Raw genomic sequence first — 18,063 nt, forward strand, 5'->3', positions numbered from 1 at the left:
ATGGAAGTGTACCAGTTCACTGAAATCGAGGGAGTTCGGATGGAAAAACTTGGTAAGATATTTTATTACTCCTTCTCAGAAATCCTGTTATGATAGTAACCTCCCTGTTTGCTGGAGAAATTGTGGAAGTCAAAATGCAAACCATTACCATATTTTCTGGGAATGCCCCATTATCAAAGACTATTGGAGTGGGATGTATAATGCCCTACAAGACATGTTTAAATGTGAAATACCCTTATAAAGTAAGACCATATATTTTGGGTATATACCTCAAGAATGGTTGAAAAGAGATAAATGTTTAATGAATATACTTTTGTTGGCTGGTAAAAAAACTTTTACTAGGAAATGGTTATCACAGGAGAGCCCAACCTTAAATGCATGGATGGAAATTACAATGGACATTTACAAAATGGAGAAGGTAACAGCAGCTGTTAATCATAAACTGGAACAATTTGATTCATACTGGGAAAAGTGGTTTAACTACATAACACCTCATAGGCCTGATTTTATTCTCAGAAATCAATGAATATGTTGTAAAAAAAAAATCACTTCCTACTTGTACATAGTTTCTCCTTTTGCTTGTTCTTTCTTTCCTCTCTTTTCTATAAGTGTATAACCAGATAAGTATGTGGAGATTTGTGGCATATATGGCTACATGATATATATATATACAATATCTGAAATACATCTTATGGAAATGTTTGTTTGATGATGAACTTCAATAAAAAATAAATTACAAAAAGAAGAAAGCTGTGGACTTGATCCCAGCTATCCCTGACCCTGGCACTTGAGAGGCATCTTGTTCTCACCCTCAGAACATCCTTTCTGTTTCTCTAACCAAGGAATCTCCTGTCACCACAGCTCATCTCTTCTCTCTGCTTCCCTTTTGAGCCATGTGGCATGTCAGACTCAGGGCCAGAGACCTGACCACTTGGCTTTCCTGTGCCAAGTCATCTCCACCCCTCTCCCAACAACTTCAAAGTGGTATACCTGATATTGAGGGGAATGGTCACAGGGATTCTCTGCACTAGTTGCCTATCCCCTTTCTCTAATAGTCACCCAGCTATGTGTCTTGCACCTTGGGTGCGATTACTTCCCTGTATGTTCTGTCAATCAACCACTCAGCCTTCCGAATGAATGGGAGTTCATCCAGTTCCGGCTCCAACTCATTAACATGGTCTGTTTGAAGCTGCAGCTGGATGCATTTCTTGTAGGTCAGTCCTTATGGACACTGGAGGTCTCCCTGCCTTCCCACATCCCGCAAGAGGAGCATTCCATTATCTTGTCTGGCATCCCCACTGCTCTAAATGCTCAATAAGAAAGGAAGAAAAAGTAACAAAAAAATAATTCAGGCTATAGCTAATGTCTCTCCTTGCCAAAGCCTCAACTCCCAACTCTAACACTTGCCCACTCACACAATGGCCAGTCCACTTCAATTACCTTTTTATTAGATTTTCCCAAGTCTCTAATTGCGTGTAATCCAATATCTCCTCAGGAACTGTGGTGCACAAAAATGTGTGAAAGCCCTTATTCACTTCTTTTAAACACTATGTAATCGGATGTCTCTTTTAATTACAGTGGTGTGCAAAATGGTCCAACTGCCCATTTGGGTAGGTGAATTGGTGGTTTATGAGAATGTGAGGACAGATTACAAGGATAATTAATGGCAGAAGATTGAGATTATTAAGTTAGCAGAGGCTTGAACAGGCCAAACGGCACTTTCCTACTACACTGCAATGGAATTTTCCCAGGTCATTTTACAGCACAAAAATATTTTAAGTTCTGATTTTGTGATTTTTGGAGTTTATAATGAAGATTGTATTAGTGCTGCTGTATGACAGTGTCAGTGTATATCAAACAACACATACAAAATGTTGATGGAACGCAGCAGGCCAGGCAGCATCTATAGGAAGAAGTACAGTTGACGATTCGGGCCAAGACCCTTCACCCCGACGAGCGTCGACTGTACTTCTTCCTATAGATGCTGCCTGGCCTGCTGCGTTCCACCAGCATTTTGTGTGTTGCTTGAATTTCCAGCATCTACAGATTTCCTCATGATTGCATCAGTGTATATCAATAGCTTTGTCATTACAGCTGGAAATATGGTCTGTTTTTCTTGAGATGTTGGAATTCGTCTTTTTAAAAAAAATTCACCTAACATTCTCATATTCACTGATGGCTTCATCTAATATACACCTTGGCCTTTGTGTTTTCCATTTTTAGTTTACTCACCCACAATAGCTAGCTTGCTCCCCCTCCCATTAATAAATGTGCTTCTTGTGAATGAGAATAATTTCCATTTTAAAGTTATCTGGTTTTTGTTTTTGTTACCTTGACCATTACGTTCCCTTTTGAAATGCCCTTTCCAAATCCACAATCAGTAGTTGACAGTCAGTAAATTTGAAGTCCCTGGGACCTGCACACAAATGTAATTTTTAGGAAAGCACTCTAGCATCTTCGGGGACTTATGAGGTTTGGCTTGTCATTGAATACTGCACAGACTTCTACAGCTGTACTGTTAAGAGTATCCTGACTGGTTGCACCATAGTCAATTACAGCAAATTGAATGTGTAAGAAGTTGCAGAGTGGTGGACTCAAAGTACATCATGAGCATACCCACCACTAGTATCTTGAGGCTCTGCTTCAAGGCGGCAACATCTTTCATCAAAAATCTTCACCATCCAGGCCATGCCATCGTCTAGTTATAATTGGGCAGAAGGTACAGAAACCTCGAGTCCCACACCACCAGGTTTCAGTACAGCTACTTCTCTTCAACCATTCAGTTATTGAACAAGCCACCAAAAACTGAATCACAACAGTTTAGCAAAACCATAAAACTCTGATCACTTTAAAATGGGCCTTTTCTGCACTAATTTTGTTCTTTCAGGTAAAATGGTCATACATTTTGGTAGTAGAAATAAATGTGTGGACTATTTTTTAAATAGGGAGAAAATCCAGGAATCTGAGATGCAGAAGGACTTGGGAGTCCCTGTGCAGAACATATTGAAGGTTGAGTTGGTGGTGAGGAAGGCAAATGCCATGTTAGCATTTATTTCGAGAGGTCTGCAATACGAAAGCAAGGATGTGATGCTGAGGCTTTATAAGGCACTGGTGAGGCCGCAACTTGAGTATTGCAAACAGTTTTTGGTGCCTCATCTTAGAAAAGAAGTGTGAGAGTCCAGAGGAGGTTCACAAGGCCAATTCCAGGAATGAAAGGGTTATCATATGAGGAATGTTTGATGGCTTTGGGTCTGTCGTCGCTGGAATTCAGAAAGATGCGGGGGGGGGGGGGGGTGGGGAATCTCATTGAATCCACATGTTGAAAGGCCTTCAGTAGATCTAGAATTGATGTTTCCCATGGTGGGAGAGTCTCGGACGAGAGGGCAAAGCCTCAGAATAGAAGGGTGCACTTTCAAAACAGAGATGTGGATAAATTTCTTTAGCCAAAGGGTGGTGAATTTGTGGAACTTGTTGCCACATGCAGCTGTGGAGGCCAGGTCATTGAGTGTACTTAAGGCAGAGATTAATAGGTTCTTGATTGGAAATGGCATCAAAAGTTATGGGGAAAAGGCTGAGGTTGAGGAGATTAAAAAAAGGATCAGCCATGATTGAACAGCGGAGCAGACTCAATGAGCCAGATGGCCTAATTCCGTTCCTATGTCTTATGGTCTAAAAACTGAAATGATTTGTTTATCTTGTGAATGAAGCTCATATGTTTTGTGCCTCTGATGTTGGTGGAAATTTTTTATTCCACTTGTGGATAATATACTTATGACAATAGATTCAACTTTACTTTGTTAATTTATGTCATCTTCAATTTTTACTTTAAGTTTGCAACTTCATCTGATCTTTTGCCATTTGTGTTACCCTTTTGTTCCTTTTGCTGATTACTTTCCTAATTATTGTAATAACTGCCCCCTCCTGATGTTAATCAATTAGACTTTTAAAACCCTAGCATCCCTTTTCACTGACATTTTAGAACAGAATATTACAGTATAGGAGCAGACCCTTCAATCCACAATGCTGTGTTAAAATAAATAAATAATCAAATGGCCAGCTAATCTAATCATCTTTGCCTATACAATGTCCAGATCCTTCCATTTTCCTGACAACAGTTTGATCCTAGGACATCAGGTTCAGCCCATTCCAATAGCAGTTTCTCCGTATCACATGAATAAATGCGCACTGTATTGACTTACCTAACCTGTGCCCAAAAAAAACAAGTTGGCAAAACTGATCATCTCTGTACTTCTTTGACAGGACCTATTTTTCATTTATTCAGATGTGAAAATAGGATGCAAATCTCTAACCCTTCCATTCTGTGCCTCACCCTACACTACTTAAACCAAATATCCCTCAGAAATTAAAAAAAAATCTGATCAGAAATATTAAACAATTCTACCCCACCAAACAAAATCATTTCAACTACTCACAATTGTTTATTGTTATATGCAAGTACAATAATGTTCATCAGTCATGACAATAACCTGATTGAAATTGGTGTACAGGACATGGTACAGTAGGCTTCTGCACTATCAATCCAATATAGTTAGAAGGCCAGGTTTCCTTGGATACTAAGAGTATGAGCCCTAAAACCAAATTATAGATTGAATTTAAAAACTGAACTAAGATCAACAAGAAAAGTCTCACAGAAGCAAAGAAAGATCTATGAAATGAGGAATGGAAATAGATTCAAAATGCATCTTAGGAAAGGATTTAAAGAAAATTTAGAATTTGAAAGTCACCAAAGACCAATAAACCTCTACAAATGTATAAAGGAAAACATTGACAGGTTACGTCACAGCCTGGTATGGAAACACCAAAGCACAGATATCCAAGAGGTCGGAGAATGGTGGCCTCAGCCAGCTTCTTCAGATACAGCTCATTTAACAAATCAGAATATTTGTAAGAGGTTATACCTCAGGAAGGCAACATTTATCTTAAGACCCTCACCTCAAGGCTTATCAACAACTTCTTCCCCACTGCCATCAAGTTCTTGAATCATGCCAAATAACCTTATTACCTAATTTCTTTTCTCTTTCAAACTTATGATAGTTTTGTTAGTTTGCAAATGCACATCTAATTTGTTAACTGAAGTTTGTTGACATTGTCATCCTCTTATATTGTGCTGCTAACACTTATGAAAATAAACTTTATCATAAACTCAAAGAAAACATTCATTTTTGTTTACCCAAGAGTGGGATTAGTGAACCTTTTTGAATGATTTCAATCCATATGGCAATGGTGCCCCTGAAACCACATTTTAAAAGCTTATATGTAGATAGGTAATGTTAATAAATTAAGATCATGAAAAAGGATCTAGTGCTTTCCTGGCATATATGACAATTAAACTCTTCTTGGGCTTCGAGCCATACACATACATCAAACCTGAAGAAGATGGCAGTTAGTTTGTTATTGAAAAGTTGGTTATAATTGAAACCTGCACCCAGCTGGAAGCCAGAGAAGAGTATCATGGTTTAAGACTATTTTCTTGTTGATTTCTTCCTTTGTATCTTCTGCTACATTCAAGAGTATATGAGAGGAAAATAATTGTACTTTCTTGTAAGGAAGGACATCTATTAATGTCCAGTAATAGATACAGAAATCTAAGATACTGTTTGCTCTTGACTATTTCAGATATAGCTTTTTACTCTGATCAAATAGGTAGCCAAAGTAGAAAATGTTTTTGAACATACTAAAGAGCTTGATTAAAAAAATCTCAAGCTAATACAAAGACTATTTTTATTTTGCTCCAGAATAAATTTCTAGCAATAGTCAAATTCTAGACTTAATCCAAAGATGTCATACAAAAATTACAGCAGTGTGGCACTTAGCATAACACTTTTAGCCAGCAATCAGATTAGGGTTCAATTCCCACTACTGTCTGTGAGTTTGTATGTTCTTCCCATGACTACATGGGTTTCTTCTGGGTGCTCCAGTTTCCCAATACATTCCAAAAGATGTATGAATAAAGGTTAGTAAGGTGAAGCATGCTACCCTGGTGCTGGATACATGACAACACTTGTAAACTGTCCCCAGCACATCCTCCGACTGTTTAACACATTTCACTGTTTTGATGCACATGTGACAAAGTTATTTTTTTCTATTTATCCATTTCTTGAAGTAGATGTTGACAAGCTTTAGTATATAATATCTTTATCAAGCCTTGTGCTGTTTGGCCCTGCATGGGTAATAAATAACACGTTGGTACCAGAATGTATGATGACACTTGCGGGTTGCCGCTAACATATCCTCAGACTTCGTTGGTTGTAAACACAAATAACTCATTTCACAGCATGTTTTGATATAGTTAGTGGTCACTTTATTAAGTACCTCCATTCCCTAATAAAATGGCCATCAATCATGGCCTTCCGCTGCTGTAGCCCATTCACTTCAAGGTTCAACATGTTGTGCTCTTCTGCTGTTTAAAAAAGGCTCGAAACATAAACCAGGAAATTATAGGCCAGTGAGTCTGACATCAGTTGTGGGAAAGTTATTGGAAGGTATTCTAAGGGATCAGATCTATAAGTATATTTGGATAGACATGGATTATTAAGGATAGTTAGCAAGGACTTGAGTGTGGCAAGTCATGTCTAACCAATCTCATAGAGCTTTTTGAGGAAGTTACCTGGAAAGTGGATGAAGGCAAGGCAGTGGGATGTTATCTAAATTGACACTAGCAAGGCAGTTGACAAAGTCCAACATGGGCAGCTGGCTAAGAAAGTTCAGTCCGTTGGCATTCAAGAGGAGTTAACAACTTGGAATCAACATTAGATTTGTGGGAGAAGTCAAGGAGTGGTAGCAGAGGGTTGTCTCTCTGACTGGAGGCCTGTGCCACAAGGATCAGTGCTGGGTGTTGTGTCTATTGTTTATCATCTGTATCAATGATCTGGATGATAATGTGGTGAACTGCATCAGCAACTTTGCAGATGTCACCAAGATTACAGTGTTATGAACAGCAAAGGCAGCTATCATGGCTTACAAATGACATTTAAAGCAGACAAGTATGAGGTATTGCACTTCAGTAGGACCAACCAGGATAGGTCTTACATAGTGAACAGTAGGGCACACTAGTGCAGTACTGAGGAAACATCTATACCACTCTGAGAGATGCCCTTTTATGGATGAATATTAAACCAAGATCTCATTTTACTCTTAGGTGAAAGCAAAAGATCTCATGGCAAAGATCAGAGTGGGGTGCAAACCTGGTATTCACTAAAACACTAAAGATATTTGCATTCAGATTTATGGGAGCTTGCTGCATATAAACTGGCTGCTGTATTTCCTAATAATAACTAACTATAAGTCAAAAGTACTTCAATGGGCTACACAAAAACTTAAGACATAGACGTGAGGTGCTGCAAGAAGACAATACACTGGTAAGGGCACGGTCCTTAAGTGTTGCTGAGCAGAGAGATCTTGGGATCCAAATTCATAGCTCTTTGAAAGTGACTATGCTGCTTGATGAGGTGATTTAGAAGCTTTTTGGAATGCTTGTTTTTATTGGACAAGGCACTGAGTTCAGAAGTCAGCAGTATGTTGCAACCTTATAAAATTGGTTAGGCCACAGCTAGAGTATTGCATACAGTTCTGGATGCCCCACTATAAGAAGGATGCTGAGGCTTTGGAGAGGGTGCTGAAAAGACTTAGCAGGATGCTGCCTGGTTTAGAGGGCATGTGCTATCAGGAAAGGCTGTATAAACTTGGGTTGTCTTCACCGGAGTGTCAGAGGCTGGGGGAGGGGAAAAGAGATCGAATAGAGGTTTACAAGATGATGAGAGGCATAAATAGAGTGGACAGCAATATCTGTTTCCCAGGGTTGAAATGGGTAATACAAAAGGGCATGCATTGAAGGTGAGAAGGGGTAGGTCCAGGGGGATACTGGGAGCAAACTTGTTTTTTTTTAAACTCAGTTGTGGATGCCTGGAATGCACTGCCTGGTATGGTGGTAGAGGCAAATAAATTAGAGGCTTTTAAGAGATGTTTGGATAGGCACATAGACTTAAGGAAGATGGAGGGATATGGACATGGTGTAGGTAGGAGGGATTAATGTTTGGGCATTTTTGATTTGCTTTTTAGATGGTTTGGCACAACACTGTGGGCTGAATGACCTGTTCCTGTGCTGTACTCCATGTGCTATATTACTGGTGACCAAAACATTAAAACAAAAACTATTTTTGTTCTACACAACATTAATGACTTGGATATGTTGCATATTTAACTTAGATGAAAAACTACAATGGAGTCTGAGTTACAGTGAACATGAATGAAAAAAAACCATGAAGGCAATTTAAGTGTGCACCTTGTACCAAAATGCATAATTCATAATTTGACACAATATACTCAAAGGTGCAGGGCCAAATGTTATTATAAAGAGACACATTGGTGTACTTTGTAATGACTTGAAAAATAAACACAAAAACAGTAAACAATTCCTCTTCTGAGGATGGAAGTACAAATGAACAGAGGTCTGAGGAGACTGGCCAGACTGGTTCCAGCTGGCTGGAAGGCAACAATATCTCAAAGAAATATACAACAGTGATGTGCAGAAGAGCATCGCTGAATACACAACACATCGAACTCTGGAGTGGATGGGTTACAAGCAGAAGACCATTAAAATATTCTCATTGACCACTTTAATCAGGTATAAGGGATACTTAATTTTGACTGCATTGAGTAAAAGAACTTGCATTTATTGTGAACCTTAAAGCCCTGGCATATCCAAAATCACTTTTGAGGTATACCTGATCATTGTAATGCAGCTGCCAATTTGCAAGCAGCAATCCTTCATAACAAGGAGGCCACGACCAGATAACTTGCTTTGATGATACAAGTTAGGGGATATTTGCTAGCTAAGATACTGCCAGTCTTATTTGATGATTCTTCAAAGAAATGTCATGACATCTATTAAATTGGGTCGAGAGAAAATTGATCTTAAATGGATACACCATTCAAATGTGGCTTCATCAACCAAGCTACATTTTATGAATATTGGACAGAAGTGCCATTCTTTGCCTTGTGCTGAATTCTCGAGGGGAGCTTTAGCTGTTGTGTCAAAGAGGAATTTTATCAAATAAATGATAGTTAAGATAACATGCAAATATAAAATTCATTCTGATTGGAATGCAGGACCCAAATCCATTAAATTGTTTACTTGTACACAATTATTTTGTTACTAGGTATTAGATAGTTGAAGTCTCAACTTTAAGCACACAAAAGATATTTTGCTGTTTATTGATTAAAAGGAGTTAGCAAAACCATGCAAAAAAATCCAAAACAATCATGTTGAAGAAAAGTGATCACAATATTTTACACCTTGTGTTACAATCAGTATACACCGATTTGTGAGTTAGCCTTAGCAACAGTAGTCCTCAGTCCCAGTTAATAGGCAAATATTAATAAAATAACCAATGCTAGGTCTATACAAACTTAGAAAAAAGTTGTTAGAAATCATGTAGCTGGGTCACATGAAAGATCCTATATTTCCCATGTGATGGAAGACAAATCAAAAGCTTTCCTGCCAAAGCCAAAATATTCATATCCACAAAATATCCAAAACCAGGAGGTCCAAGAGTGAAGGACTCAGTGATTTTAAAATAATTCTAAAAACAATTTTTTCTTATTTACAGTTCAAATAATTCAATCAAATTCAATAATGTCAAAATCTATGTGTCTCTTTCAAATAGCTCTTTCCGTTCTTTAGCCAATTGCTTTTAACCAATATTTTAAAAGCACTAGTCAAACAATCTATGCAATTATGTGGCTCCAGTTACTCCTCCACAAATCTTTCCTTAAATGAGGATTTTTAAGTTGGTTACACAAGGTTGACTGACTTGTGCTAATTGGAGGGCAGCTGTATCATACCCAATGGATAATGCCTTTATTCTCTCGTTCTTGTTTTTCAGTTAGGAAAGAAAGATGACTTTTTAGTAACAATTCAAATGGATGAAGAATATAAATGGTTGTCTGGAATGCTGCTGAATTTAAACTTCAAGACTTGGACAGAGGCACATGTCAGATCAGTAAATCAGGATTGGGAAGGAATTCTTCAGTGTGACCAACAATTAGAAAATACTGCCAGACACTTAGTAGTTAATAACTTTGAATTAGTTGAGGCAATATGATGCAGCAAAAAAAAAGTAGGGGAAACTGTAGGATCTTTTTAGATGGGAAAAATAGTACAAGTTAAAGGCCTCCCTCAGCCTTACCAAACTTTTTCAATACAAACATTTTTACCTAATGGTAGCATTGGTCTGAAAACTGATACACACATTGGAGAAATCAGGATAGAAACTTCTTAGGATTTGTAAAATCCCTGCTGAGGTAGGGTGGGGGAACAAACACAACTGCAGCACATATAAACAGCTGCAGTCTTAACCACCACCATCTACGGCTGTTCAAAACCAGGCAGCCAATTTCCATCAACATCTTGATCAGGGTAACACATCCATCCCATTTGAACCCCCATTACCACTGGTTGCTGCTGCATGTAATCTGTAATGAATTTCCTATGTAACTAGTACTGCAAAGACAATTTGTTGCACCCAGTACTGTGTTGTCACACCAAGTGAGGGATGGCATGATGAGTTCTCAAATTATGCCAAAAAAAAACAGCAGTTCATCTTTATGCTGTTCAGACACCATCTGCAAAGTTTCTGCAGCTAACAAGCATCAGGATTACATATTGCATACATCTCAGTGATGGCTATAGTGGACCAGATTTGGAGAAACAAATTAGGTTCATACCAAAGTATTAGTGCAAATTTTAAGTGTTTAGGCTTACGTGTGATCTTTATAGCATGATAGTACCTATATATTGTGTAAGCCCTAATCACATTAATACGGAATGCAGCACATAGTGTATAACTTTCATTATGTGACCCCAACTGAGTAACAAGTTCAACAAATCACTCAAAACTACCATAGTTTGAACCAAATCATGCTTTCAACCTTCAAGAGAATCTGATACAATTCAATATTCACAGGTAAAACTTAAATCCCTTGAGCTAAAAGATCAATTTGAGGAAAAATGCTCAGAACCAAATTCTCCCATTGCACCAGGAATGCGTTAATAAAGAAAGAAAGCTGACTGGAGAGTTTTAAATTTACACTATTATAAAGGCAGGATGCAGATTGCTCAATAACATTTTATATTAGATAAATGGAAAAAAAGAATTAATTTTCATTAACATTTATATTTAAATTCTGTCTTACTTTTACCACACAAACAAAAAGAAAATCTACTTTCAAATCACATCAAAGGCAGTTAATGATGTGCCTGGGAGCCTGAGTGCATAATAAATGCATACTCAAAAATACTTGCTGCCCATCACTTGTGGCTGCAGCCCTTTGGAAAGAAAAATTCAGATTAACTATATTCTTAATTGCAATCTATACTTGTTTTCATCTCTGTTATGTTTCATTTTTAAGAGAAAGACTAATGAACAAGGACTAGTTACTGAAACCACACAATTTCTCAATATGATGCACTAGATCTCTTCAAGAATTGTGGGGAAGTCACCTCTCTGTTTACTGATCAGTAAAGCACTGTCAAAAATAAGGCAATTTTGAAAAGAAACCAGGGTGGTGGGATTACTTGAGTTGGGAAAACACAGAAGAGGAAAAACAGCAGATGAGAACTGGCAATTTTAGCTTGCCCTCATCAGGCACCCGGCATCAGATGGGGGAGATCTGCAAGCTGAAATCTTGTAGAAAGCTCTCGATGGTATCTATTTCGTTCTTGCGTAGTGAAAGCAAATACTCAGTTCACTTCTATTTGTACATTCCTCATTACAGGGGAGAGGCAGGGCAAATGTTGCAAGTCCAAGAGGCGAAGATCATCACTCTTTGGCAGTACAAGTTTCCTCCGGCCAACACCAGTGAGATATCTATTCACAGATGGGGTCAGCAAGTTTATATTCTGTTGTAGTGTGGTTTAACTAATGGTAAGTTGTGCAAATCCTATGAGCTTAACATCATCAGGAATATCAGATTCTTCAACTCCAGAAGCCTGCAGGGAAAATAAAAAATTGTTTTAGCATAATAATAATTTCATGTCTGCATAAATTTAATTGAACAGGAAAAATACATGCCTCATTTTCAGTACAGAAGCCCGTACTCACCAATTTGAAAGTGACGGATCGATTTGTAGCTGGTTCATCCACTATTTTCTGTAGGTTCGCAGCAACTAAATTTTAGCAAAGAAATACACATTAAATATTTGTGCATTTTAATTTTGCTTTTTAAATCCAAATTCGAAAATTTAAACTCCTACTGCATACCCAATCTGAATCAATTCTTCTTTTTATTTCCTGAGCACATAAGCACATTACACTTATGGAAAATATCAAGCAGCATCAAAAATATTTTAAACTGTCTCAAAAAAAAGACCTTTTCCCCGAGTAACCACCAACAAAGTCTCAAGTACAAATCAAATTTGAAGAGAAACACTGGTTAAAAGAAATAGCTTCCCTCCCCCCACCATTGCTGATTTCCATTACAAAGAACGGGAATACTATTACTTCCAAGGTGCTCTTCCGACCTTGTGACATTGCAGGCGTATAAAACCATGCCATTTTCAGTACCATTGTTAAAATTCTGGAATTCCTTATTCAACACTGCCCTGGAACAAAGACAGAAGCCATTTAAAGAAAGCCCATCACCACCACCTTGTCAGGGAAACTAATGATGAGCATGTTATTGAAGTCAGTGTGGCAGGTGAATAGCTTCATCTTGCTCACATTACTGAGCATACAACTACTCAGAAGAATCTATATATACACATTTATTCAAGAGATTAGAAAATTATTTTGAAGTTCAATTTTGGAATATAGCCTTTGCTGTCAAAGTCAGTACTTACTAGCGCTTAGTCAGCATCATTTAAGTGGTGGGATTTCATCGCAATCCAGGTTAAAAAACAAACAAATACATGTTTCCCCTGCAATCCCAAGGTAGAGCATTCCTATCAAACCGTTTGTAAGTCAAAATGTCGTAAAGCGAAGAAGCAATTGCCATTAATTTATATGGGAAAAATTTTTGAGTGTTCCCAGACCCAAAAAATAACCTACCAAATCAAACAAAGTAACACTTTAAAACCTAAAATAACACTAACAAATAGTAAAAGCAGGAATGATATGATAAATATACACCCTATATAAAGTAGAAATATTGTATGTTCGGCGCAGCTTCACTTATCAAACTCGGGAAGACAGCAAGCCAAAACTGATTTGGAGAAAAATCGGCGTGTACACGCGAACAACTGCTCGAACAAGGCTTCACGGTCATTGTAGTCTTTCCCAGAGTAAACACACGTATAAAGCAGGTGTCTTATCTTCGTAAAAGCGAAAATCCTTTTTGGTTAGCAAAAGCAGGTACTAATGTAGGTCTTTCGTAACAGCAAGCTGTTGTAAAGCAAACGTTTGAAAAACGGGGGCCACCCGTTTTTTTCTTGAAAGGCAAGGTGGCACAGGACATGCTCTTGACACTTGAGATATTCAAGTGTAGTAAGATGTCAAATTCCAAAATCACATATCATAATCCAAACAATAGTTACCTATTACTACATCTCTTCCATCAACCAGACCTGCAGAGACAAGCTCTTGGGAGACACCATCTGCTGTATCTGCCAAAATAAATATATGTACTCATATTAAACACTAATTGCAAACCAAGCAATATTTAACTTATCCAACAAAACTGCAAAATTCTTCTTCAATCTGAGCTACTTTGTATTTTCTTTAAATAAAAGTAATATATGATCTCTTTCAATGGCCCTACTCAAAGCAGATGACGGACTAGTTACAAGCACCCCAAATTTAATTCAAACTGGGTCAAACAACTTGCACAAGGTGGCAATCAGAAGCTACATCAAAGGAGGGAAGAACTCATTAATATTTCTTGCTCCTACCTAATGCTGTTTGCCAGGAAATGCTGGTCAGGCAAGGACAGAAATGTACAAAGCTTTGCTGTCCTGAATGGTTAACTAACCCGCTGCTTAAATAAGGAATGATCAGTTGGTGTAACACTGGAGAGTATTTCATGAATGATTTTGAGAAAACATAGAACTGGATTTGTTTGAGGGGGTGAAGAACAGATGAAAGTGTTCCAACTAGGATTCTTAAAAACGGTATTACAACTAAGCATTACCCTCATCCACAAAATTGGATTGAGTGAAAATTAAAGACAACATAATGATTTATCCTTTCCCAAAACACAGGATCCTCAAGGTAGATCCTTTATGACCAAAAGTATAAATTGTTCAAAAGGTCAGTGTGTACTGGCTTGCTTCAGCTACTAATGAACTCCATTAATTCAACTATAAACTGAGTTAACTTTTTAGAGAAAAACAAAGGATTTGGAAGCTGATTCAACATATTTTACAAAGTTGTAATAAACCCGAGTGATTCTTCAGTTAGCTTCTCTTTACACAAGAATACCACATCTCGTCAACATTCAGAATCATGCACAGGCCAAACTGACCAGTGTAACAATAGTTACACACAATTCAGTTTCCACTTGTGACCATGGAGGTGTTGAACAAAAACAGATTCAGCCACAGTAGTTTAACCTACAAATTTAATGCTCAGCTGTACAATGGCATTCATAGAGGTTCAGTGGCAGACGAACAGTGCATTAACTTTCATAGTCCAAGGAGGTTAGAAAATGAAAATAAAACAGTGCATACCGATTATTCATTTTTAAATTAGATTAGGACGTATAGACAACACAAACTTGTGCACTATTTAACACAAACTTATAGCTACAAAGAGCTCACACAGTATAGGATCTGGGTAAAAAAAAACTTATAGCAATGTACTTGTTTATGTCTGGATTGAAGACTCCATAGTGAGAGTTTTACTCTATATTTGACTGCTATAGCAGATCCACAAAAACTCTGAATAGAGGCAGCTGGTTCAATGCTCCAGCTAGAACAGGAAAAATTAAAGGAAAATGTAAAAGAACATCTTACCTCTACCTGGAGTAAATTCAAATCTTATGTCATTCAGCTCCTTCTTTAAGTTCCTGTGGGTGAAAGGGAGTAGGGGCAGTGGTAAACAAAAGCACCTTTCAGCTATGGTTCAAATGCCGAGTTGTGGTTTGGTTGATATATATTAGATGGAAGCTGTATGTAATTTAATGCTGTATTCAGAAAAGACTACTTGTTCTTACTCGAGTATAATTATTTCATTTTGCATGTAAACTATGTCATATCACTCATTTCACAGACTGGAGACTTAGTATTTAATATGTGTCATGTAAAACTGATGACAGATCTCAGCTCCACCCTTTATGCTTGGAGGCACTTGCAGCACTTTTTAAATTCTAATTTTAATTTTGTGATATCTCACAGTCACAGGCCCTTCTGGTCCAACGAGCCTGCACTGCCCAATTACACTCATGTGACCAATTAACCTCCTAACCTGTATGTTTTTTGTAATGCAGGAGGAATCTGGGACACCTGGAGGAAAACATGTAGTCACAGGGAGAAAGTACAGACAATGGCAATATTGAACATGGGTCACTGACAGTGCAATTGTATAACAGCAACTGCCATGTTGCCATACCACCCCAAGGGTTATGAAGAATTTTTCCACCCAGCAAAGACATCAAAATGATCTAATTCTCCATATTCCAACAAAGCAGAATGCATACTTATCAATATGGGGCAGAATGCATACCTCAATGGTTTCTTTGCAATAAACATCAGGAATCTTTGCACTGTGTTGCAGTAATTTACAGTTTTCCAAATGTTTGCTAATCACTCACATTCCCATGTTCCATCAACTATCCAAGTATAGTTTTACAATAATGTATAGATTGTTACGAAGGATGAACAACTCTGATGGGCAGAAGGGTACAGAGTTGCCCATGTCCCCCTCCCCTGGGAGAATCACAAACTGTTACTGTTACCACGATGCTAATGAGAGAGAAAGAGATGGAACAAAAACATACTGGGACTGGAACATCTGCTGCTGATAACACCGGGGGAAAAGAGACCATATTATGACTCCTGTAAGGCTCACGGCTCCAGACAGGGCTGTTTACTTGGTGCTATTCTGTTTACTAAAACTCCTCAGCGGACAGGCAGAGTGGGCTGGTTTGATAGACTAAGCCATTCAAAACTGATTGACACCTGAGACCCCGTGAGTAGGGATAAAAGTGAGGTCTGGGGGAGACACCCTTCAGACACACCAGGAGACACACCAAGAGACGCACCAGTGAGCACTGTTTAAGTGTTGGAACCCACGAGAAAAGTGTGGGGCATCGGAGACCGAACAAAGGATCGGTCAATTTTAACTCACAGTGTTTATAGCGAAGCCGGTGGGGGCTTGTGTGTGTGTCCACCCTTGCCTGGGTGACAAGTCCACCATGGAAGAACAGTCTAGCTAAAGGACAGAGGGGACATACCTGAATGGCCACAACAACACATCGACGGATCAAGAAAGTAAAGGAAGGTTTGAATGACTGTAGCTGTCACTGTTTGCTCACCCTTTCTCTCTCTCTCTCCCCCCCAATGGTTACAACAAAAGAACCAACAACTACCTCCGCCTGCATGAACTGAACTGAACTTGATACTTTCCCATGATAATTCCTTATCCCCTAGACAACGATAGAGCTTGTTTATTATTGATTATTATTATACCCACACTTTTAGGTTTAGTATCGCTAACGTGTATTATCTGTATATTTGCATTGCTGATATTGATTTGTATATTTTACTAATAAACACTGTTTTGAAAATAGTACCAGATTCCAACGGACACTTCTATCTTTGCTGGTAAGACACCCAGTTACGGGGTACGTAACAAATTGGGGCCTCGACTCAAGATTTGATACCAAATTGGGATGCCATTGAATCGGGCTACAAGTCCATTATTTGATCTAGTTGTGTGGGTAACCAGACGGGAAACCAGCAGAGATGGACATTGTCAAATTTTTAAAAGACCCGCCTGTGGGGGCATTAGAGGTTGCCAGGAAGGCTGAATTGATGAATATTGCGAAACGATTAAATCTCACAGAGGTGAAGTTGTCAATGAAAAAGTGGGAGATACAGAGGGCCATAGCCCAGTATTATATATCCAAGGATGTGTTCACACCTGATGCATTGGATCTGTTCACTGAAAAGAAAGCAGTTGTTGGGGTGGTTCAGTTGGAGTTGGAAAAATTAAGGTTGGATGCGGAACAGAAGAAAAGGGAGTATGAGCTCCAGCTAAAGGAGTTAGAGGCAAAAGAGGAGCAGGAAAGAGCTGCCTGGGAGGCACAAAGGGAGAAAGAAAAGGCTGAAAGAGAGAAGGAAAAAGCTGAGTTAGAGAATCAGAGGGAGCATGAACTTAGGTTAAAACAGCTGGAAGCAGAGGAAAAAGAAAAGAAAGCTGAAAGGCAGATGAAGGAAAGGGAGAAAGAGAGGCAACATGAGCTGGAAATAGAGAGGGTAAAGCAACAGGGAAAAGACCAAGAGGAAGGCTCAAGAGAGGAGAAGTTTAATGTTAGTAGAGAGTTTAGGTTAGTAACTCCGTTCGAGGAGACAGATGTTGATAGTTACTTCTTGCATTTTGAAAAGGTGGCAGTGAATCAGAAGTGGCCCAGAGATCAGTAGGTGGCGTTGTTACAAAGTGCATTAAAAAGTAAGGCTCAGCAGGCATATGCGGCATTGTCCATGGACGAGTCTGCGGATTATGAGGAAGTAAAAGAGGCTATCCTTCGGGCCTATGAGTTGGTACCTGAAGCGTATAGACAAAAGTTCAGAGATTTAAAGAAACTGGAATCAGACATATGCAGAGTTTGCCTATGAAAAGGGTGTGTTCTTGGATCGTTGGTGTGCTGCAGAAAAGGTGGAGGAGGATTTCCATTGTTTCAGAGAGTTAATTCTGATTGAGGAATTTAAAGGTTGTGTTTCGGGTAAAATCAGGATGCATCTGAATGAGAAGCCAAATAAAACTATATCAGAATTTGCTAGGTTCGCAGATGAATATGCCCTAACCCACAAGACAAGGTTTTCCTCAAATGGACGGTAAAGAAAGTCCACCGGCTAAGGTAGAGAATAAGTCGGGAGCTAGTGGTAAA

At 38.6% G+C, this 18,063-nt stretch overlaps 1 protein-coding gene across 3 annotated transcripts in view; it reads right to left on the bottom strand.

The window, feature by feature from the left end:
- Positions 1–5,725: 5,725 nt before the first annotated feature.
- Positions 5,726–18,063, bottom strand: part of LOC132396702 (serine/threonine-protein kinase OSR1-like) — a 157,476-nt gene continuing 145,138 nt past the window's right edge. For 2 of the 3 annotated variants that reach the window (XM_059974516.1, XM_059974508.1), the window contains exons 15-18: positions 14,969–15,021; positions 13,553–13,621; positions 12,123–12,187; positions 5,726–12,010 (exon numbers count right to left, since the gene is read on the bottom strand). In XM_059974516.1, coding sequence (XP_059830499.1) covers positions 11,936–12,010; positions 12,123–12,187; positions 13,553–13,621; positions 14,969–15,021 — 262 coding nt within the window. In that variant the 3' untranslated portion in view covers positions 5,726–11,935. Of the gene's footprint in view, positions 12,011–12,122; positions 12,188–12,223; positions 12,623–13,552; positions 13,622–14,968; positions 15,022–18,063 lie in introns of those variants that run through there. The other variant, XM_059974523.1, reaches the window with a different exon arrangement.

This window comes from Hypanus sabinus, chromosome 1, assembly GCF_030144855.1.
Source record: "Hypanus sabinus isolate sHypSab1 chromosome 1, sHypSab1.hap1, whole genome shotgun sequence".
Lineage (NCBI taxonomy): Eukaryota > Metazoa > Chordata > Chondrichthyes > Myliobatiformes > Dasyatidae > Hypanus > Hypanus sabinus.